General features: G+C 41.2%; 1 protein-coding gene across 1 annotated transcript in view; it reads left to right on the top strand.

Moving 5' to 3' along the window:
• LOC139349012 (collagen alpha-1(V) chain) overlaps positions 1–9,218 on the top strand; it is a 37,056-nt gene extending 27,838 nt beyond the window's left edge. The window contains exons 20-25 of the mRNA XM_070989456.1: positions 7,147–7,200; positions 7,340–7,393; positions 8,011–8,028; positions 8,323–8,376; positions 8,943–8,994; positions 9,196–9,218. Coding sequence (XP_070845557.1) covers positions 7,147–7,200; positions 7,340–7,393; positions 8,011–8,028; positions 8,323–8,376; positions 8,943–8,994; positions 9,196–9,218 — 255 coding nt within the window. The remainder of the gene's footprint in view (positions 1–7,146; positions 7,201–7,339; positions 7,394–8,010; positions 8,029–8,322; positions 8,377–8,942; positions 8,995–9,195) is intronic.
• Positions 9,219–15,851: the final 6,633 nt, after the last annotated feature.

Genomic DNA, 15,851 nt, shown 5'->3' with positions numbered 1-15,851 from the left:
CTCATTTAAAAAAAAACAAAAAAAAACATGGCCATGTCATGTGATTAAACTTGGTTTCCATGGTAACCAACTTTCTATCATTCCATTCTGTTTCCTTTCATGATCAAAGGCACATGGTAACCATAGCATTGCCTTTGATTGCTTTGATGGCTTTAATCAAAGGAAACACAAGACTACTTTAGGTGCAACTTCTCTATCTAAATCATCACTTTACTCCAGAACTTAAAAAACTCATTCACACTCAGAGAGAGCAGTTCCTCGTACAGGGATACAGAGTATTGTAGAGAATTCTTATATATTGAATAGAAAGAGACAAGTTTTCTCGATGGCGAACACCACAGGAAAACAAAACCGAAAAGGTGGGAACAAAGGAAAGAAGAAGTTCCAGCCGGCACCACATCTCCTAGACAGCATGTTTACCTGGGACAGAAGGATTGCATTTTCCAGAGGTTTTCTGTCTGAAGATCCAATGACTGCTAATCATCAGCAATTTGTCGAGGCCCCAGCCTGTCAGTCACAGAGGGGGGATAAAACTCAAGACCGGGTGGAGAAAGACAATACCATGCCCAGGTATCGCACACCACAACAGCGAAATCAGGATGCTCTACAGCTGGCTGCTACCCCTGAGAGTGCACCACGACAAGCTTGTGCATCATCAAGTGCTACACAGCAGGCTTGTGTGGATCCTGAATATGCAAGAGGCCCTGTCTTGAGGAAAAAAATGTCAACACCACATCAGGGGTCCCACCTCCCTGCAAAAACACCTGCAAGAGAGGCTGTGGAAACTGATTGTAAAAGGGACCCCGCCCAGAAGAAGGCTCCAGCCTGTCAGTCACAGAGGACAGATAAACCTCATTTCACCAATAACGACCAGACAGAGAAATACAAGACAATGCCCAGGTATCGCACATCACAACAGCGAAATCAGGATGCTCCACAGCAGGCTGCTACCCCTGCGAGTGTACCACGCGCTGGTGCATCATCATCAGGTGCAACACAGCAGGCTGCTACCCCTGCGAGTGTACCACGCGCGGGTGCATCATCATCAGGTGCGACACAGCAGGCTGCTACCCCTGCGAGTGTACCACGCGCGGGTGCATCATCATCAGGTGCGACACAGCAGGCTGCTACCCCTGCGAGTGTACCACGTGCGGGTGCATCATCAGGTGTGACACAGCAGGCTCGTGTGGATCGTGAATATGCAAGGGGCCCTGTCTTGAGGAAAAAACCCTGGACACCACATCAGGGGCCCCACCTCCCTACAAAAGCACCCGCAAGAGAGGCTGTGAAAACTGATTGTAAAAGGGGCCCCATCCAACAGAAGGCTCCAGCCTGTCAGTCACAGAGGACAGATAAACCTCATTTCACCAATAACAACCAGACGGAGAAATACAAGACAATGCCCAGGTATCGCACATCACAACAGCGAAATCAGGATGCTCCACAGCATGCTGCTACCCCTGAGAGTGTATCACAACAAGTGGGTGCATCAGCAGGTGCGACACAGCAGGCTCGTGTGGATCCTGAATATGCAAGGGGCCCTGTCTTGAGGAAAAAACCCTGGACACCACATCAGGGGCCCCACCTCCCTACAAAAGCACCTGCAAGAGAGGCTGTGAAAACTGATTGTAAAAGGGGCCCCATCCAACAGAAGGCTCCAGCCTGTCAGTCACAGAGGACAGATAAACCTCATTTCACCAATAACGACCAGACGGAGAAATACAAGACAATGCCCAGGTATCGCACATCACAACAGCGAAATCAGGATGCTCCACAGCATGCTGCTACCCCTGCGAGTGTACCACACGCGGGTGCATCATCAGGTGCGACTCAGCAGGCTCGTGTGGATCGTGAATATGCAAGGGGCCCTGTCTTGAGGAAAAAACCCTGGACACCACATCAGGGGCCCCACCTCCCTGCAAAAGCACCTGCAAGAGAGGCTGTGAAAACTGATTGTAAAAGGGGCCCCATCCAACAGAAGGCTCCAGCCTGTCAGTCACAGAGGAGAAATAAACCCCATCTCACCAATAACGACCAGACGGAGAAATACAAGACAATGCCCAGGTATCGCATCTTACAACGGCCAGATCAGGATGCTCCACAGCAGGCTGCTACCCCTGCTGTGACAACCATTCAGTCACAGAGGAGGGATAAAACCCCTCCCAAAGACGAACAGGAGAAGCTTTCGGCAGCACCGTGCCACATCGCCCCTCAGCATGCACCTGCTGAACCACAGCAGGCTGACATGATCAAGGCCTGTGGCAGTGTGGAGGCTTGCCCCCAGCACGACACAAGTCACAAAAGCTCCACGGAGCAGACCGCCAAGATGGAGCGGAAAGAAGTACAAAAAAGGCAGGTCAAGAACACTAACAGTGTGCAGGATTCTCCCCAGAAGACCACAATTTACATTACTGAGGATGATCTCCAGCAGTTCAGAAGCAGAAAAACTGAGCAGACCAAGTTGAAGAGAGAAAATGAGGCCTTAATAGATGAGATGGAGAAGTTAAGGGAAATACTCAAAAGAAACTCTGATCTCCAGCAGGAGCTTGAGTTGAAGAAATATGGAGAGATGAGAAAACTGGAGTATCAGCTAAGAGAAATGAAAGTTACTGAAATTCAGGCTCACGATAAGATCGATGAAATGATGAGAACTATTAAGCAGCAAGAGGAACTCCAGAGTGCAAAAGACACGCTCCTGGCTGCACGGACACAGCACACCAACAGGCTGAAGGCTTCACTGACAGAGGTGCAGAAACAGCTGGAGAGTCAACAGCTGCAGTGGCAGACTGAGAGGTCACATCTCCAGTCGCTCTGCAGAATCCAGGGGGGACTTTCAGGTTATTTAGAACTCAATCAGAATTAATAACCTGAAAAAAAAAAAAAAGGGGGGGGGGGGGGCCTTCAGGTTATTCAAAAATCAATCAGAATGAACAGCCTGAAAACAAAAGGGGGGGGGGGGGACCTTCAGGTTATTCAAAAAATCAATCAAAATGAATAACCAAAACAAGTAAAAATGAAAATAAAATAAAAATAAATAAAAATAAAAGACAAAAAATAATAATAATAATAATAATTGTATCTGAATCTCTTTTCTGGTTTAAAAGGTTTTTCATGCGTTGGTTTGGCTTAAACATTGTTACAAATATCATCCTTTTCCCTACTAATCAATCATTTGTGGTTAACTTTGCAATCAAATAATGACTTTCAAATTTTATGTTTCACTCAAACAATTTCTCAGCAAAAACAGTGACTTTTATTTTTTATGATAGCGTTCATATGACAAAACATTGATTGATTATGTCAAAACCTTTCATTTGCTATCTGTTAGTCACAAGTGAAATGTGGGTCAAGCTGATACCAGTGAATATAATTCAACAACACAGTATTGGACATTATTTCATTTGTTTATTTTGCAATGTGTATGTATGTAGATCTTTTGAAAGACATGTTTATGTTGAAGTTATATGTTGTATGTTGTCAAGAAAGGTGCCAGATTACAAAGTGTAATCTCATAATAATCAGTGTACACTGCAGACCTCAGCTATTGAATAATGGATTCCAGCCTCCTACTGAGAATTAAATGTTTTGCACTGGAGTGTATTATGATCTCAAGGTAGTGATGTGAAAAGAGTAAAAAAAAAAAAAAACAGGGTTTCCCATCCATTGATTTATATATATATAAAATTTATTTATTTGGAAAAGCAAGTGGTACAGAAATTTTCTCCTGGGTACCATACAATTAAACAGATTAACAGAACAAATATAACAAGTGGGCGAAGGCGGAGGCATCAGGAAAACACATATTAAAGTGTTTATATTTACATAAACCAAAACAGGAATGTATATCAAATGTTTTCATATAACAATCATATTCATTTCACAGAAATTACAGGTTTTACATAGTTTGTCCATTTTGACCAGATCCTGAAAAAAGATTCCCTTTGACCTTTCATTCAAGATTCAAGAAGCTTTATTTATCCCGAGGGAAATTGCTGTGCAGCAGTTGCGATACAAAGTGGAGAAGTAGTACAAGAGGATAAATAAAACACGTAACTAAATGCAACAAAGTGCAAGGCACTATTAGAATAATAAAACATGAATAAGGTGAAGAATAACGGAATAACTAAACACACTAAACGCAACACTGAATGCAACAAAAGACAGTTAACATAGGTATATATAATATACAACAATACGCACTGTGACGGTAGTTGCATGAATTGAAATATATATTGAAATATGAAAATTGAAATATAAATGAAATATAATAAGTACAGTCTAAACATGTAGCAGCGTAATCCACAGTAGAATAAAATTAAGTGATGAAGTGATATGATGAGCAAGAATTAAATTGAGTGACTGATCCTTTAAAGTGATGACAATGATAAAATATAGTAGTAGATAAAATGAGAAATAAAAATAAAAATACAGCAGCAATAAGACAAAATGTCATTATTCTCAATAACGAACCCAGTCTCTGAATAAAGTGACAGTGAAGAGAATGATAAGGTGACAGGTGACACACAGTCTCTACATTGGCTCAGGACACAGAGTCTCTACAGTCCCTCATGGCCAGAGGTAGATGAGTTGAACAGACTGATGGCCACAGGAAGGAAAGACTTCCTCTGGCGTTCAGTGTTACATCGGGGGGGAATGAGTCTGTTGCTGAAGGGGCTTCTGCTCGAAGTTAGCACCTTGTGGAGAGGGTGAGCATTGTTATCCAGGATACTATGCAGTTTACACAGCATCCTCCTCTCAGGCACCACTGCCAAGGAGTCCAAATGTACCCCCAGGACAGAGCCAGCCTTCCTTATGATCCTGCTGATCCTGTTGGTGTCTGCTACCCTCAGCCTGCTGCCCCAGCACACAACACCATAGTCGATGGCACTGGCTACCCTCAGTATGATGTTACACACGTTGAATGACCGGAGCCTCCTCAGGAAATAGAGTCGACTCTGGCCCTTCTTGTAGACAGCCTCAGTGTTCTTGGCCCAGTCCAGTTTATTGTCCAGGTGTACTCCGAGGTATTTATAATCCTGCACAACATCCACAGGCACACCGTTGATGGAAATGGGTGTGGGGACCGATTTCCTCCTGCGGAAATCCACCACCAGCTCCTTTGTCTTGGTGGTGTTGAGATGCAGATTCTATGTTTTGAACAAGTGTCTGTTTTTTGTGTTTTGTTCAAATTTGGGCTTTTAGAATTATAGATATAAAAAATCCTTAATTGAAACATCTTAATTAAAAATCTTTATGATATACTGCCTTACAGTATCAGGCAGGGTGCCCAAAGTTACAACCCTATGGCCTATGGTATGAAAGACAATTGCTACATCCATAACACAAAAACAAACACTTTTAGTGGACGTACATTGACACGTGCACAACTCCTAGAGGGATTTAAAGTGTGAAATAAGACCGTCCATGCTTTTTTGAGTGATATGGATTTCTGAAAGCACCCTACCTGCAGCTTCCAAACGAGACGATCGAATTTGGCGCCAACTCTTACCTGAGAAGTGGTGAGATTTGCATATTCCCACCCACCAGCCACCACCCTCCCCATCTCCCCGATGTCTCTCCAGCCACCAGATGCAGCTGCCTTCTCACCGTGTTTGGAATCATGATGTTAAGGCGCCACACGGACTGTTCTGTTGTTGGCCGTAAAGACTCACACGGCCAGTCCGTGAGACTTGAGCCCTGTGTTGCATTATCTTACCAAGATACAAAAGTGCTTCTGATTGACTATTGTATAGCCCCCCCTTTCCTTTTTTTGATTGACAGGTAAGTGGCAGACTCGACTCCATGGGAGGCCTGCTTGATTCCTCCTGATTCCGTAGCGATAGCGGCGTGCCAGAGAAATTGATATTCTAATTTTTTTTCAGCGTGAGAAATACAATGTGTCAGGGCTCTCAAGTCTCACGCATTGACTGTGACAGTCACGCTTTTCAGTCTTTCAGTCTCCCGCCACACATTGTATTTCTCACGCTGAAAATAAATATAATTATTGTACATGACACAAAGTACTGCAACTCGGTACTTTCAGTAAGCCCCAGCTCACAAGACTCCTATAGGCTAAATACCTGTAACGACTGAGAAAATTCAACATTATGTTAGTCAACAGCTTCTAAATTGTCAGCATCTGGATTCACTTTTTTTTTTTAATTTGGATTCAGTGAATCCTTCACTTGTACTGTATTTCCATGTACAAATATTCATGACTGCAGTCAATAAACTTTTATTGTATATCTGTAAAATGTTTCATGTTAATAAATGTGTAATATACAGTATTTGCTTAGGGCAAACTTTTTTTCTGTTACTGAAAAAATATGATCTGAATTTGTTACACTGGTTGACATTTAGTTTATTAGGATGTATGAACAGTGAAGTTAAGTAGGTTATAGATAAAAGTCACCGCTGTATCCCCCCCGATTTATTATGTCAACAAAATGTGAACAAACTGGTTTAGCACAGTCACATTGGCAGTCACGTGGGAGTAGAGAGGCAAACCACACACATTTTTTGGGAATGTAAAATGCTCTTTTTAGAAAAATGTGCACATTGTAGTTAAAGATATTTTAATATATACACCTAAACAGTGTAAAGTTTGTAAAGTATATACTGTGTTTAGAAAATATGAGAGATTTATTTTTTTATAATATATTTATTTTATGGTTTTCGTGGAAACATGAGCTATCAACTTACAGGGTTAGGGTTAGGGTTAGGAACTTGGAGCATGGTGGATTTCCACAGTCAATCAATCGATTCATACATACATTCAATGTTGTTTATTATTCTTATATTCTTTTGTGTGTAGCGAAGGCCAGAGGTTTTAAAAGAGTGTTTTCAAGTTCAGTTTCAGATGTGAAGGATGTAAATTCTATTTTGGCATAAGATCTTATTTGGTTTATATTTTCTTATGGAAAAAGCAGTTTACTAAAAGAAAGTATAACTCATGACTGATATGTGATGTGCATTGTTTTTGGATACACACACACACACACACACACACACACACACACACACACACACGCACACATGTACTCATGTACAAAAGAGAATCACATTTATATTGATCTTCTGGATATTTATTGAGTTTTCTTGTGCATGAGTCACTGAAAACATTGTGTTTTCCCCCTTTTTTTTCAGGGTATTCGTGGTCCTGTTGGTTTGCAAGGTCCACCGGGCCTGAAGGGAGAGCAGGTAGTTTGTCCTCTTATTTTCCCTCTTGTGTTTAGTTAGAATTTTTACCACAATTTAATAATGATAAGAATAGCATTTGTCCAGCTTTGACATATTTGCATCTCTCTTCTTTTTCTTTTCTTTTTTTTTTTTTTTTTAGGGAAATATTGGTCTACCAGGACCGAGGGGTAGACCAGGGATGCCAGGGCTGCCTGTAAGTTACATGTACAGAGAGCTTATTGAACATATTTCATTAATCTTTGATTCAAGTGTTATTTTGTTTTCTAGTTTGGCTTTTATGTTGCACTTGTTGCTTTCTTTTATGGAAAAAACTTTACAACTGTGTTTAACATTCCCTTTGCATACACAAAATGTATTCAGGCAATGCATTTTCTTACTTTTTGTCTTATATTTATATATGACATTTCATATTTTGAATGTAAGCGGTTCATCTGTCACTCAGACACTTTCATCCAGATTGTGCCTGAAAAATGGACTGAGCACCGAGGTGGAGCGTGTGATGGAAATGTTATTGTTTTATAATCACTCCAGTCTCTCCTGCAAAGTAGTTATCTGTCAGCCAACTAATCTTTTCTTCAGCTGCCAGTCTGTTGAATCATTCACAGTTCAGCAGCACATAATGATTGTGTTCAACCCACTGTGTCTTAGGGGGAAAAATCCATTGACTTGGCTTATAAAATCTGCAACGCTGTGGCTGATAGCTTCTTAATGCAGCAGATAAAAGCACTCTGAAGCTCTTTGTTGATAAATCCACTTCACACTGGAAAATCATACTAATATCCTATTCTCCTGTACTCTCCTCTGTTGCAGGGTTTGTTTGGATTAAAGGTATGATATCATCAACTCCAGCACTATTGTCCTGACAGATCAAACTCCCTTCAGCTCTCACTCACCATTATCTGAAGCAAACACCCTGAAGGGTTCTTTGCATCAGGATGCCTCTGGTTTACGTTGATGGCACATGTAATCATAAGGCTGTGGAGGTTGCGTTAGAATGTAATGGGATTTTGCAGCAGTCTTCATTTCCATATCAGCGTGTTTTATAGTTAATGGTGTCGTGTTGCCGTGCAGAACAGTCCAGAATTGTATGTTGTGCTTATCACATTTTCTTTTTTCCTGCAGGGTTTGAAAGGCTACCAAGGTTTTCCTGGTCTGCCCGGCAGGAGGGGCCTCCCTGTAAGTTTACAGGAGGGTTAGACCACAGAGGATGAAGCAAACTCTGCATTCAAGTTTGATTTGGTTAAAACAGATGTGCTCAATATATTAATGTAAAGCACTTAAGACAATATAGATCCCGTACATCCAGAATATGTACATTTATTCTAAGATGTCTGGAGCAACACTGACAATGCTGAGAAGTTAAATATGAGGTTAGCATAGTGTGCATAGTTCCTGTGTGTCTGACAGTTTGCTTTGTTAAAACTTGACTGGATTCTAGCTCAAATCAGCTTCACATTCAGGGAAAATGGGTCTAAATTTTAGAGTTTTTCGACTGTAATCCAGCACTGTAATTTTAGGGCCTTAGCACTTGAACACCACATTATGTGATTTGAGGTATTTTATGTTCCTCATCACTCAGTTGTTCTATGAATTCAAGATTTGTATATTTGTCAGTGTATAATGTATATTTTCACTTAAGAGACAAATTTCTTTCACTTCAAAATTCAGTCACTTTGTGAGGCGAAGTGTTTTATCTAATATTGATATTTATGTCGTGTAATTTGTGTGTCTTCTTGTTGTAGGGTCCACCTGGGGTTCCCGGACCCCCAGGACAGTCACTGAACATGACGTTGAGTCAGCTTAAGGCACGTGATTCATGTATTCATTGTCCAATTCATGTATTTTGTCGAACGCAGCTACAGTTACAAAAGCATTTGACGTGTCAACATAAACAGACATGAAATGAAGAAATCATCTAGATCTGTCTCCACAAATATCAAAGTATCTAAAAGCTGTGTTTTTTGTTTTGCTTTTTTATTCTCTTTCCACGTCCAGGAGCTGATGTATGTGTCCGATAAGCCCAACTACCCTCTGATCCAGACTCTGCTGGATTCTGTGCAGCAGGAGCTTCGGCTGCTGGTGGATCCTCCTGATGGCAGCAAGGAGCGTCCTGCCACCACCTGTCTGGAGCTCTGGCTCTGTCACCCTGAATACAGCAGTGGTCAGTCCCCAAAACAGTGAAATAGCAGTAAAACCACATGGAGTTATTTTTGGGAATCACTGACTTGGCATGAATTCTGGACGCTGATCCATGTGTGCATCATCCTCCATGTGAACTTTTCTAAACTCTGACATTTAAACTTCTCTCAGCTGTCACATTGTAACTGACATGCTTCTTTAGGCTTTGCTAACAGTCCAGTAAAGGCTGGTGTCAATGGTCAAATCTGTCTGTCCTGAAAAAATTCAGAATAGTACTGTGTACACAATATATTGAAAAGAAATGTTACACTTGATCATCTTTAATATTTCTTTAGCACCTTCCACTACTGTATGTTGGAGTGGTTGTGTTTCCAGCATTGCTCCAGTCTGCCTGTCAGTGTGGAGCCCCGCCATTGAGCTCTCGCTGACCTTTCTCTGCAGGAATGTATTACATTGACCCCAACCAGGGCAGCTCTGCTGACGCTCTGCTGGCCTACTGCAGCTTCTCTCCCACATCAAAACAGACCTGCCTTCATCCTCAAGACTCTCAGGTATGAAGACATCAGCAGAGAAAGGCTACAGAAAATTGCACCTCTAGATCAATGGCGTTCACGCTAACTTCGCATAGTCGTGTTGTATGAGCTGAATCTCAATTTGATGAATTGTCAGTCAGCTCACACTTTGGGAGTGGTGACTGAGACTTCTGCAGCGATGGCTTGAACTTGAGCCTGGGACACAGACACCTTAAAGAAAAATTCTGCTTCAGCTCGGACATCATTCCAACAGTATCATTTATGATCATTTATGAAATCGTTTAATTCACTGACTTCACACACACACATTCTTCCACTTTACAGCCCAGTTTTCAGGACACACAACAAAATTTCTAGACATATAGTTTGTTCCCCAACAGACCATGACTAGTGTAAGATGAAGCAATTCAATGGTAGTGATTACAGATCAGAAAAATGCCAAACCACAAACTAGAGTTAGACAGCAATGAACCTTCAGCAGCAGTAAATACAGCATATCACAGCCAAACATCTACCTTTCAAGTATTGCAATACTTTTAGAATTAAATAATACATGAAAATGTGAATATTGTATATTTGTATTTCAATTTGTTTATTGTGCATGTATGCCAAAATAAGCTGTGTAGGCAACAGCCACTGCTACTGCAACACAATGTCCAGCAGTCCAGTTGGAGCAAGTGAGGGGTGCTCAATGTTTATCAGGACACGGACATGGATAAATGCCCTTCCCTTTAAAGACTTCTTTTAGCCTTAAACAAGCCAAACACGACAGTCAGCTGACTCTCTTAAGGTAGCTGAAAGCAGTATTCAGAACAGCCAAGTTCAGTAAAATTGCAGTCAGGGGTGTCTCGCTTCCCAGGTATTACACTGTACCACTGAAATACCTCCTCCCAGAACTTATGCAGTTTGGGGCATAACCAGGAGAGGTGAGTTAAAGTCCCATCCCCCAGCTTACATTTGTTCGGGGAAACGGAGTGGTAAATCTTACACAGCTTGACCTTTGAATAGTGCGTAGGTGCATACTTTTAAATTGTACGAGCTGTCTAGTATTAACAGAACAATCCGTAATTCTCCTTCACCCCTTTTCCCAAAGCTCAATTTCAGACCAATTTCATTGCCCACGTGCATCCTTGAGGTGTTCAGAGGTGATATTCTCTTTAAAGAGAGTTACCAAATGTGATATTAAGTGTCTAGAGGTGGAAGCTAGAGACATGCATGGGTAAGATGTTAGAGTGAGCTAAATACTGTTTTAGAAATGGTGACGATTAGGGAGCTTGACTCCCTTAAAGAGGCAAGATTTTTATTAACATAAAAAAAGAGTTCAATGCATCTTGATTTCTCAGAGTGAATGCAGTATCCAGTTCACTCCTGGCATCTGTGCTGACAGTTGGCATTTTTAATCTGCAATTTTGGAGTACAGCTGTGTTAAAATTTCCCCAAGCCTCTAATTTATTTGTTTAGGATCAGTAACAATATGCCCAGAGGTGGAGTGAATCCCGCAGATTGCCCTCTCAGCCTGTGAACATTTGAGCTGTCGTGAAAGCAATCTACCCGCTTTATGGCACAGTTCAAAATATCTGTTTCATTTTACACAAGAGAATGCTCATCTGCTTACTGAGACTATGATGTGGTGACTGAAGCGTGTTGGATATGAACCTGTAATCCAAAAGAAAGTAATCTGTCCAGGTATGTCTGTGATGAACAGGCGAGGGGAATGAATACTCTCTGCTTGAGGGGTGCTGGTGTCTCCATACATCAACCAGACTCATAGAATTTCTTAAGCTGTTTAATACAGTCTCTGATTTTAAGACTGGGGTTGATTTAGTGGACGATCATTCTGTAGGAGAATGAGGTTAAAACAGAAGAAATCAGGGCAAATTTTGGAACGCACTCAACAGTGTCAATAAGAGTTCATTCTGCCTGTGACTAATATGAATATTCTGCCTGGATCAGTAGTCAGAAACTTAAATTCAAGCGGTATAGACTTGCATATAAGAGCATCAATAGCACCAGCTTTGGAAGAAAAGGTGGAGACCCAAGCTGCCCTTGCCGAGCCTCTGTCCAGTAGGTCTTGTGAGAGTCTCCTGGAGAAAAAGATTCATTTGGACAGGTATGCAGTACATAAGTATGGACACAAATAAATGGCTCTATGTGCATGCATACATATGTACACTGTATTGTCCTACTGCATCACTAAGATCATCTCTTAACGGTTATCTTCTGAAACATGAAAGTGTGATATTGCAAACTTTTGTGCTGAGTTGTGCTCAACATGGAGCTTGGCAGGAAAGCGTAGCATGAACTTAGTTCCAGCATCTGTCAGCATTTTGTCAGCACCCTATCAAAGACCTGAGCAGTCACCTCTGCTGTGCAGACTGGAAAAATCCACCCCCTGCCCCTTTGGTAGTGAAGCGCCGCTTTCTGACGGCTGAGGCGGAGAATCGTAGTGAGGTCTGGCTGGAGCTGAGCGATGACGACACGAAGCTGCTCAGCCACAGCAGGCTTGGGTCTCAAGCTGCGGTGGGATTGTTCTTTTTGAAAATTGTCCTCACCAAACAGCCCCAGAATTAAACACAGAACAGCCTCCTCACCTGCTCTGACTCTGAGTATTCTTATATTTAGCCTCCAAGTCATCTTGGCCTTTAGCAACTTGTTAGCCACCTGTAGCTCCCTGCAGGTAGCTTCCAATGAGCATATACGACCAGCTTCCTCTAATGTATCCATACAGTGCTTCACTTCACCGTGCTCTTTCAGTTGAGTGGTCAAGCTTGATTCAATGGCATCAAATGGCTAATCTAAACTAATGTTAGCAAACTGACATTTCTGAGTCAGAGCACTAACTTCATGACTCTTCACAACTTATTCTTTGCCATTATCTTGTAATTGCCAGTTGTGGCCACAGTGATAGTTACATAATTTTGCTTTCACATAGTTGCGCTGTCATGTTGGACTCTCTGATGAAAGAGAGTTATAGCTCCATCCTGAGTAAATAAAGCTAATAAAAGACATCCAACCCAGTGTAAAACAATTACTAGACGTCAAAAGGATGACCTTGACTGTTCATCTTAGCCTTTTTAAATAAAGAGATATATACTGATTTTTTTTAGGAATTTGGTAACTCTTACTTGCTATATCATTTAAAAAAAAATCATTAAAAGAGAGAGACAGTATTTTATGAATTAAGCTTTGTGAGTGAAAAATGTTGACACCCTGTGGGCAGGAGAGGATTAATGCATGGCTAAATGAGACACGACATTCAAACAAAGGACATCAGGACGATCAAGACAGAGATGTCATTCATGTTATACTGTTCTGCGGTCTGGATGAAAACACACGTCTGTCACCTTCTCCACTCTAATACAGTCAATAATACTTAAAGAATTAACTCACTCAACCAAAGGACAATATGAATTGGTCTCAGGTAGCATGAAGTGGATGCATCTTGCACTGAGGTAGCCAATTTACTTCTGGTTCATGCATGAGCTGCATGCTAATCCAGAGTTCATCAGCAGCTGTCTGAACACCATTGACCTTCACAAGTCTCTTATACAAAAGCAGGACTTGCATTTCGATTTGCCAATGCGTGCCTTCTTTCTCTGCCTGCAGTTGGCCATGAAAGTGTGGATGGAAGAATTTTCTGAAGAAGGGTCTTTTCAGTGGCTCAGCAGGATGGAGCAGGGGTTTCAGGTGAGTGAATCCCAGTGAAGGGAACAACCAAAACGAAGCATTGCTATGTTTGGGGTGAGATTAGTATATCAAAACTATGTTCATTGATGATATTGGACACTTGGAGGTAGTAGAGCCTATGCCATAAACATAAAACAGTGAGCTAAAAGAGGCTAAATACACCAGCTGACATTTTTAACATAATTTATTCTTATTCCTTTCTTATCAGTTTTACTATCCAGGTGCTAATGTGGTGCAGATGCGTTTTCTGAAGTTGCACAGCAGCACTGCCATCCAGAAGATGACCTACTCCTGCCATCCAGGACACATACTGGGCCAGACAGAAAGAGACGTGAAGTTCCTCACCGATACAAGGAAGCAAAGTTACCTCGGAGCACTTAAAGATTGTGTGGTACGTAGAAAATCTTCCAAACTTTTAAGGAAGTGCAGATCATGCTGCTGTAAAATCTCGTTAAGTCTTAGCTGGCCTGGCAATAGTGAGCATCATTTATCTTCAACTTCCTAATTAGATTTATTGGAGAATTTTTTTCTATTGAATAAAATTGCAGTTAAATATAAACAATATGTGTTCTCTTTCCTGTGTGCCAGCCTGGAGAGGAGAGCGTTTCTGGACCTCGGGAGGCAGTGTTCGAGTTTGAGGACCTCCACCTGCTTCCTCTGAGAGACATAGCCGTGATGGGAGGGAAAAACTTCACACACCAGTTTGGCTTCACTGCCGGACCTGTGTGTTTCAGCTAGATGATACTCGAGAGCTGTGCTGTCCCGGAAGACTCACAGGTCCAGGATGCAAACCTCTGTTCAAATCATGGACACCAAGAGGATAAACTGGAACGACGACTCTCGCAGTTTCTGAAGATGTTACTTCCTTTTTCTCTTGTTTTTGGGGGATTCGATCTCTCAAGTTAAGTGACTCCATATTCATGAATTTGAGAGGACACAAGCAGGAGAAGTCAGTTTTGTTTACAGAGACGTTTATCTTGTATTGAATAATTTAAAAATTCATGTCTTTTATCCTTCATATACATTGTTTTTTTTTTCTATCTGTTTGATTTTTATGTATTTTGGGTGTCCGTCTTAGCCTACCCATTGTGTATATAAAAGTCAGACTGTCTTAACTGACCTCTTAACAATGTGTTCTGCATGGGGACACGGCTACTGTCGTCCCATTGGCCACATGTGACCAGGCCAGTAAACTCTCTCACTGTAAATTCATTGCTTTAATACTGTAAGTGAAGTCAGATGTGGTGCTGATCAAGTCTCATTTGAAAGACCAACATTTATTTAAACTGAAAAACAATAGAGGGGGACAGTCATATTGGCTTATGCATCCTTGGTGCTGTCTGTTGTCAACTGCAAGACCAAATTTCCTCATTTTGGTACAAAACATTGTTTATTGTTTTTACAGTTTCATATAATTGTGTTTTTTGACATCTCAGGTATGATACATTAATTGATGATATACGCACGCATGGGCACTGAGGCTGCTTTTTCCACAGTTTTAAAGTCAGTTCAGCATTAAAACAAGACTTCAGAAATGTTACAATTACAAATGTTAAAGGATACATCCATGAAAAGACCAAACCCAACGCTGAATTAGTCCTACCAACAAGTGTTGTGTTTGTGTCCAAAGCCTGCTATATGTATCGTCTTCCTCTGTGCCATAGAGCTCCATTGTCATACAAACAATATTAAAAACACATCAGTAAGCCACATAGTTACACAGGGTGACATGTTCCTTCATTACCATGAACACACACAGTGTAGTTTACTTTGACTCAATCAGACATACACTGTCCTGCTGCTGGAAATACTCGGAAGAGCACCAAATTTCCATTAATACGCAGCTGAAAATAGTCCCGAACAAATGCAGTAGTAATAACTACAGTAAATTTTTTAATGAAACAACATAATACGAGCTGTAAGTAAGCTTGGAAAGGAGTTCTACAGACAGAATAGGGTAATTGGAAAATATTTAGAGCTGGACTAAAGCATCAATTTTCATAAGATTTGTTGACAATAAGGAAAAATAGAATAATGCCAGTAGTGAACTCCTGCATACTGTTATCAAAAAATGTTAAAGAGGCTTCAGCCTTAGGTCTTCATTAAGCTTTAAATACAATAAACAGCATCTAAAATGGCCACAAGCTGCATCACCCAGTCACAGACAGGGTCAAATCATAGAAACAGCGGAGACAATTAGATACTCAACAATCTGTCAAATGTAAGACATATATAAGAAGAAGAATCAACATATCTAACTCTAAATGCAGGGGAAAACAGGGGGGAAGTGTT

The sequence above is a fragment of the Chaetodon trifascialis genome, chromosome 20 (assembly GCF_039877785.1).
Source record: "Chaetodon trifascialis isolate fChaTrf1 chromosome 20, fChaTrf1.hap1, whole genome shotgun sequence".
Taxonomy (NCBI): domain Eukaryota; kingdom Metazoa; phylum Chordata; class Actinopteri; order Chaetodontiformes; family Chaetodontidae; genus Chaetodon; species Chaetodon trifascialis.
The sequence above is the reverse complement of the archived record's forward strand: the minus strand, read 5'-3'. Positions and strand labels throughout refer to the sequence as shown.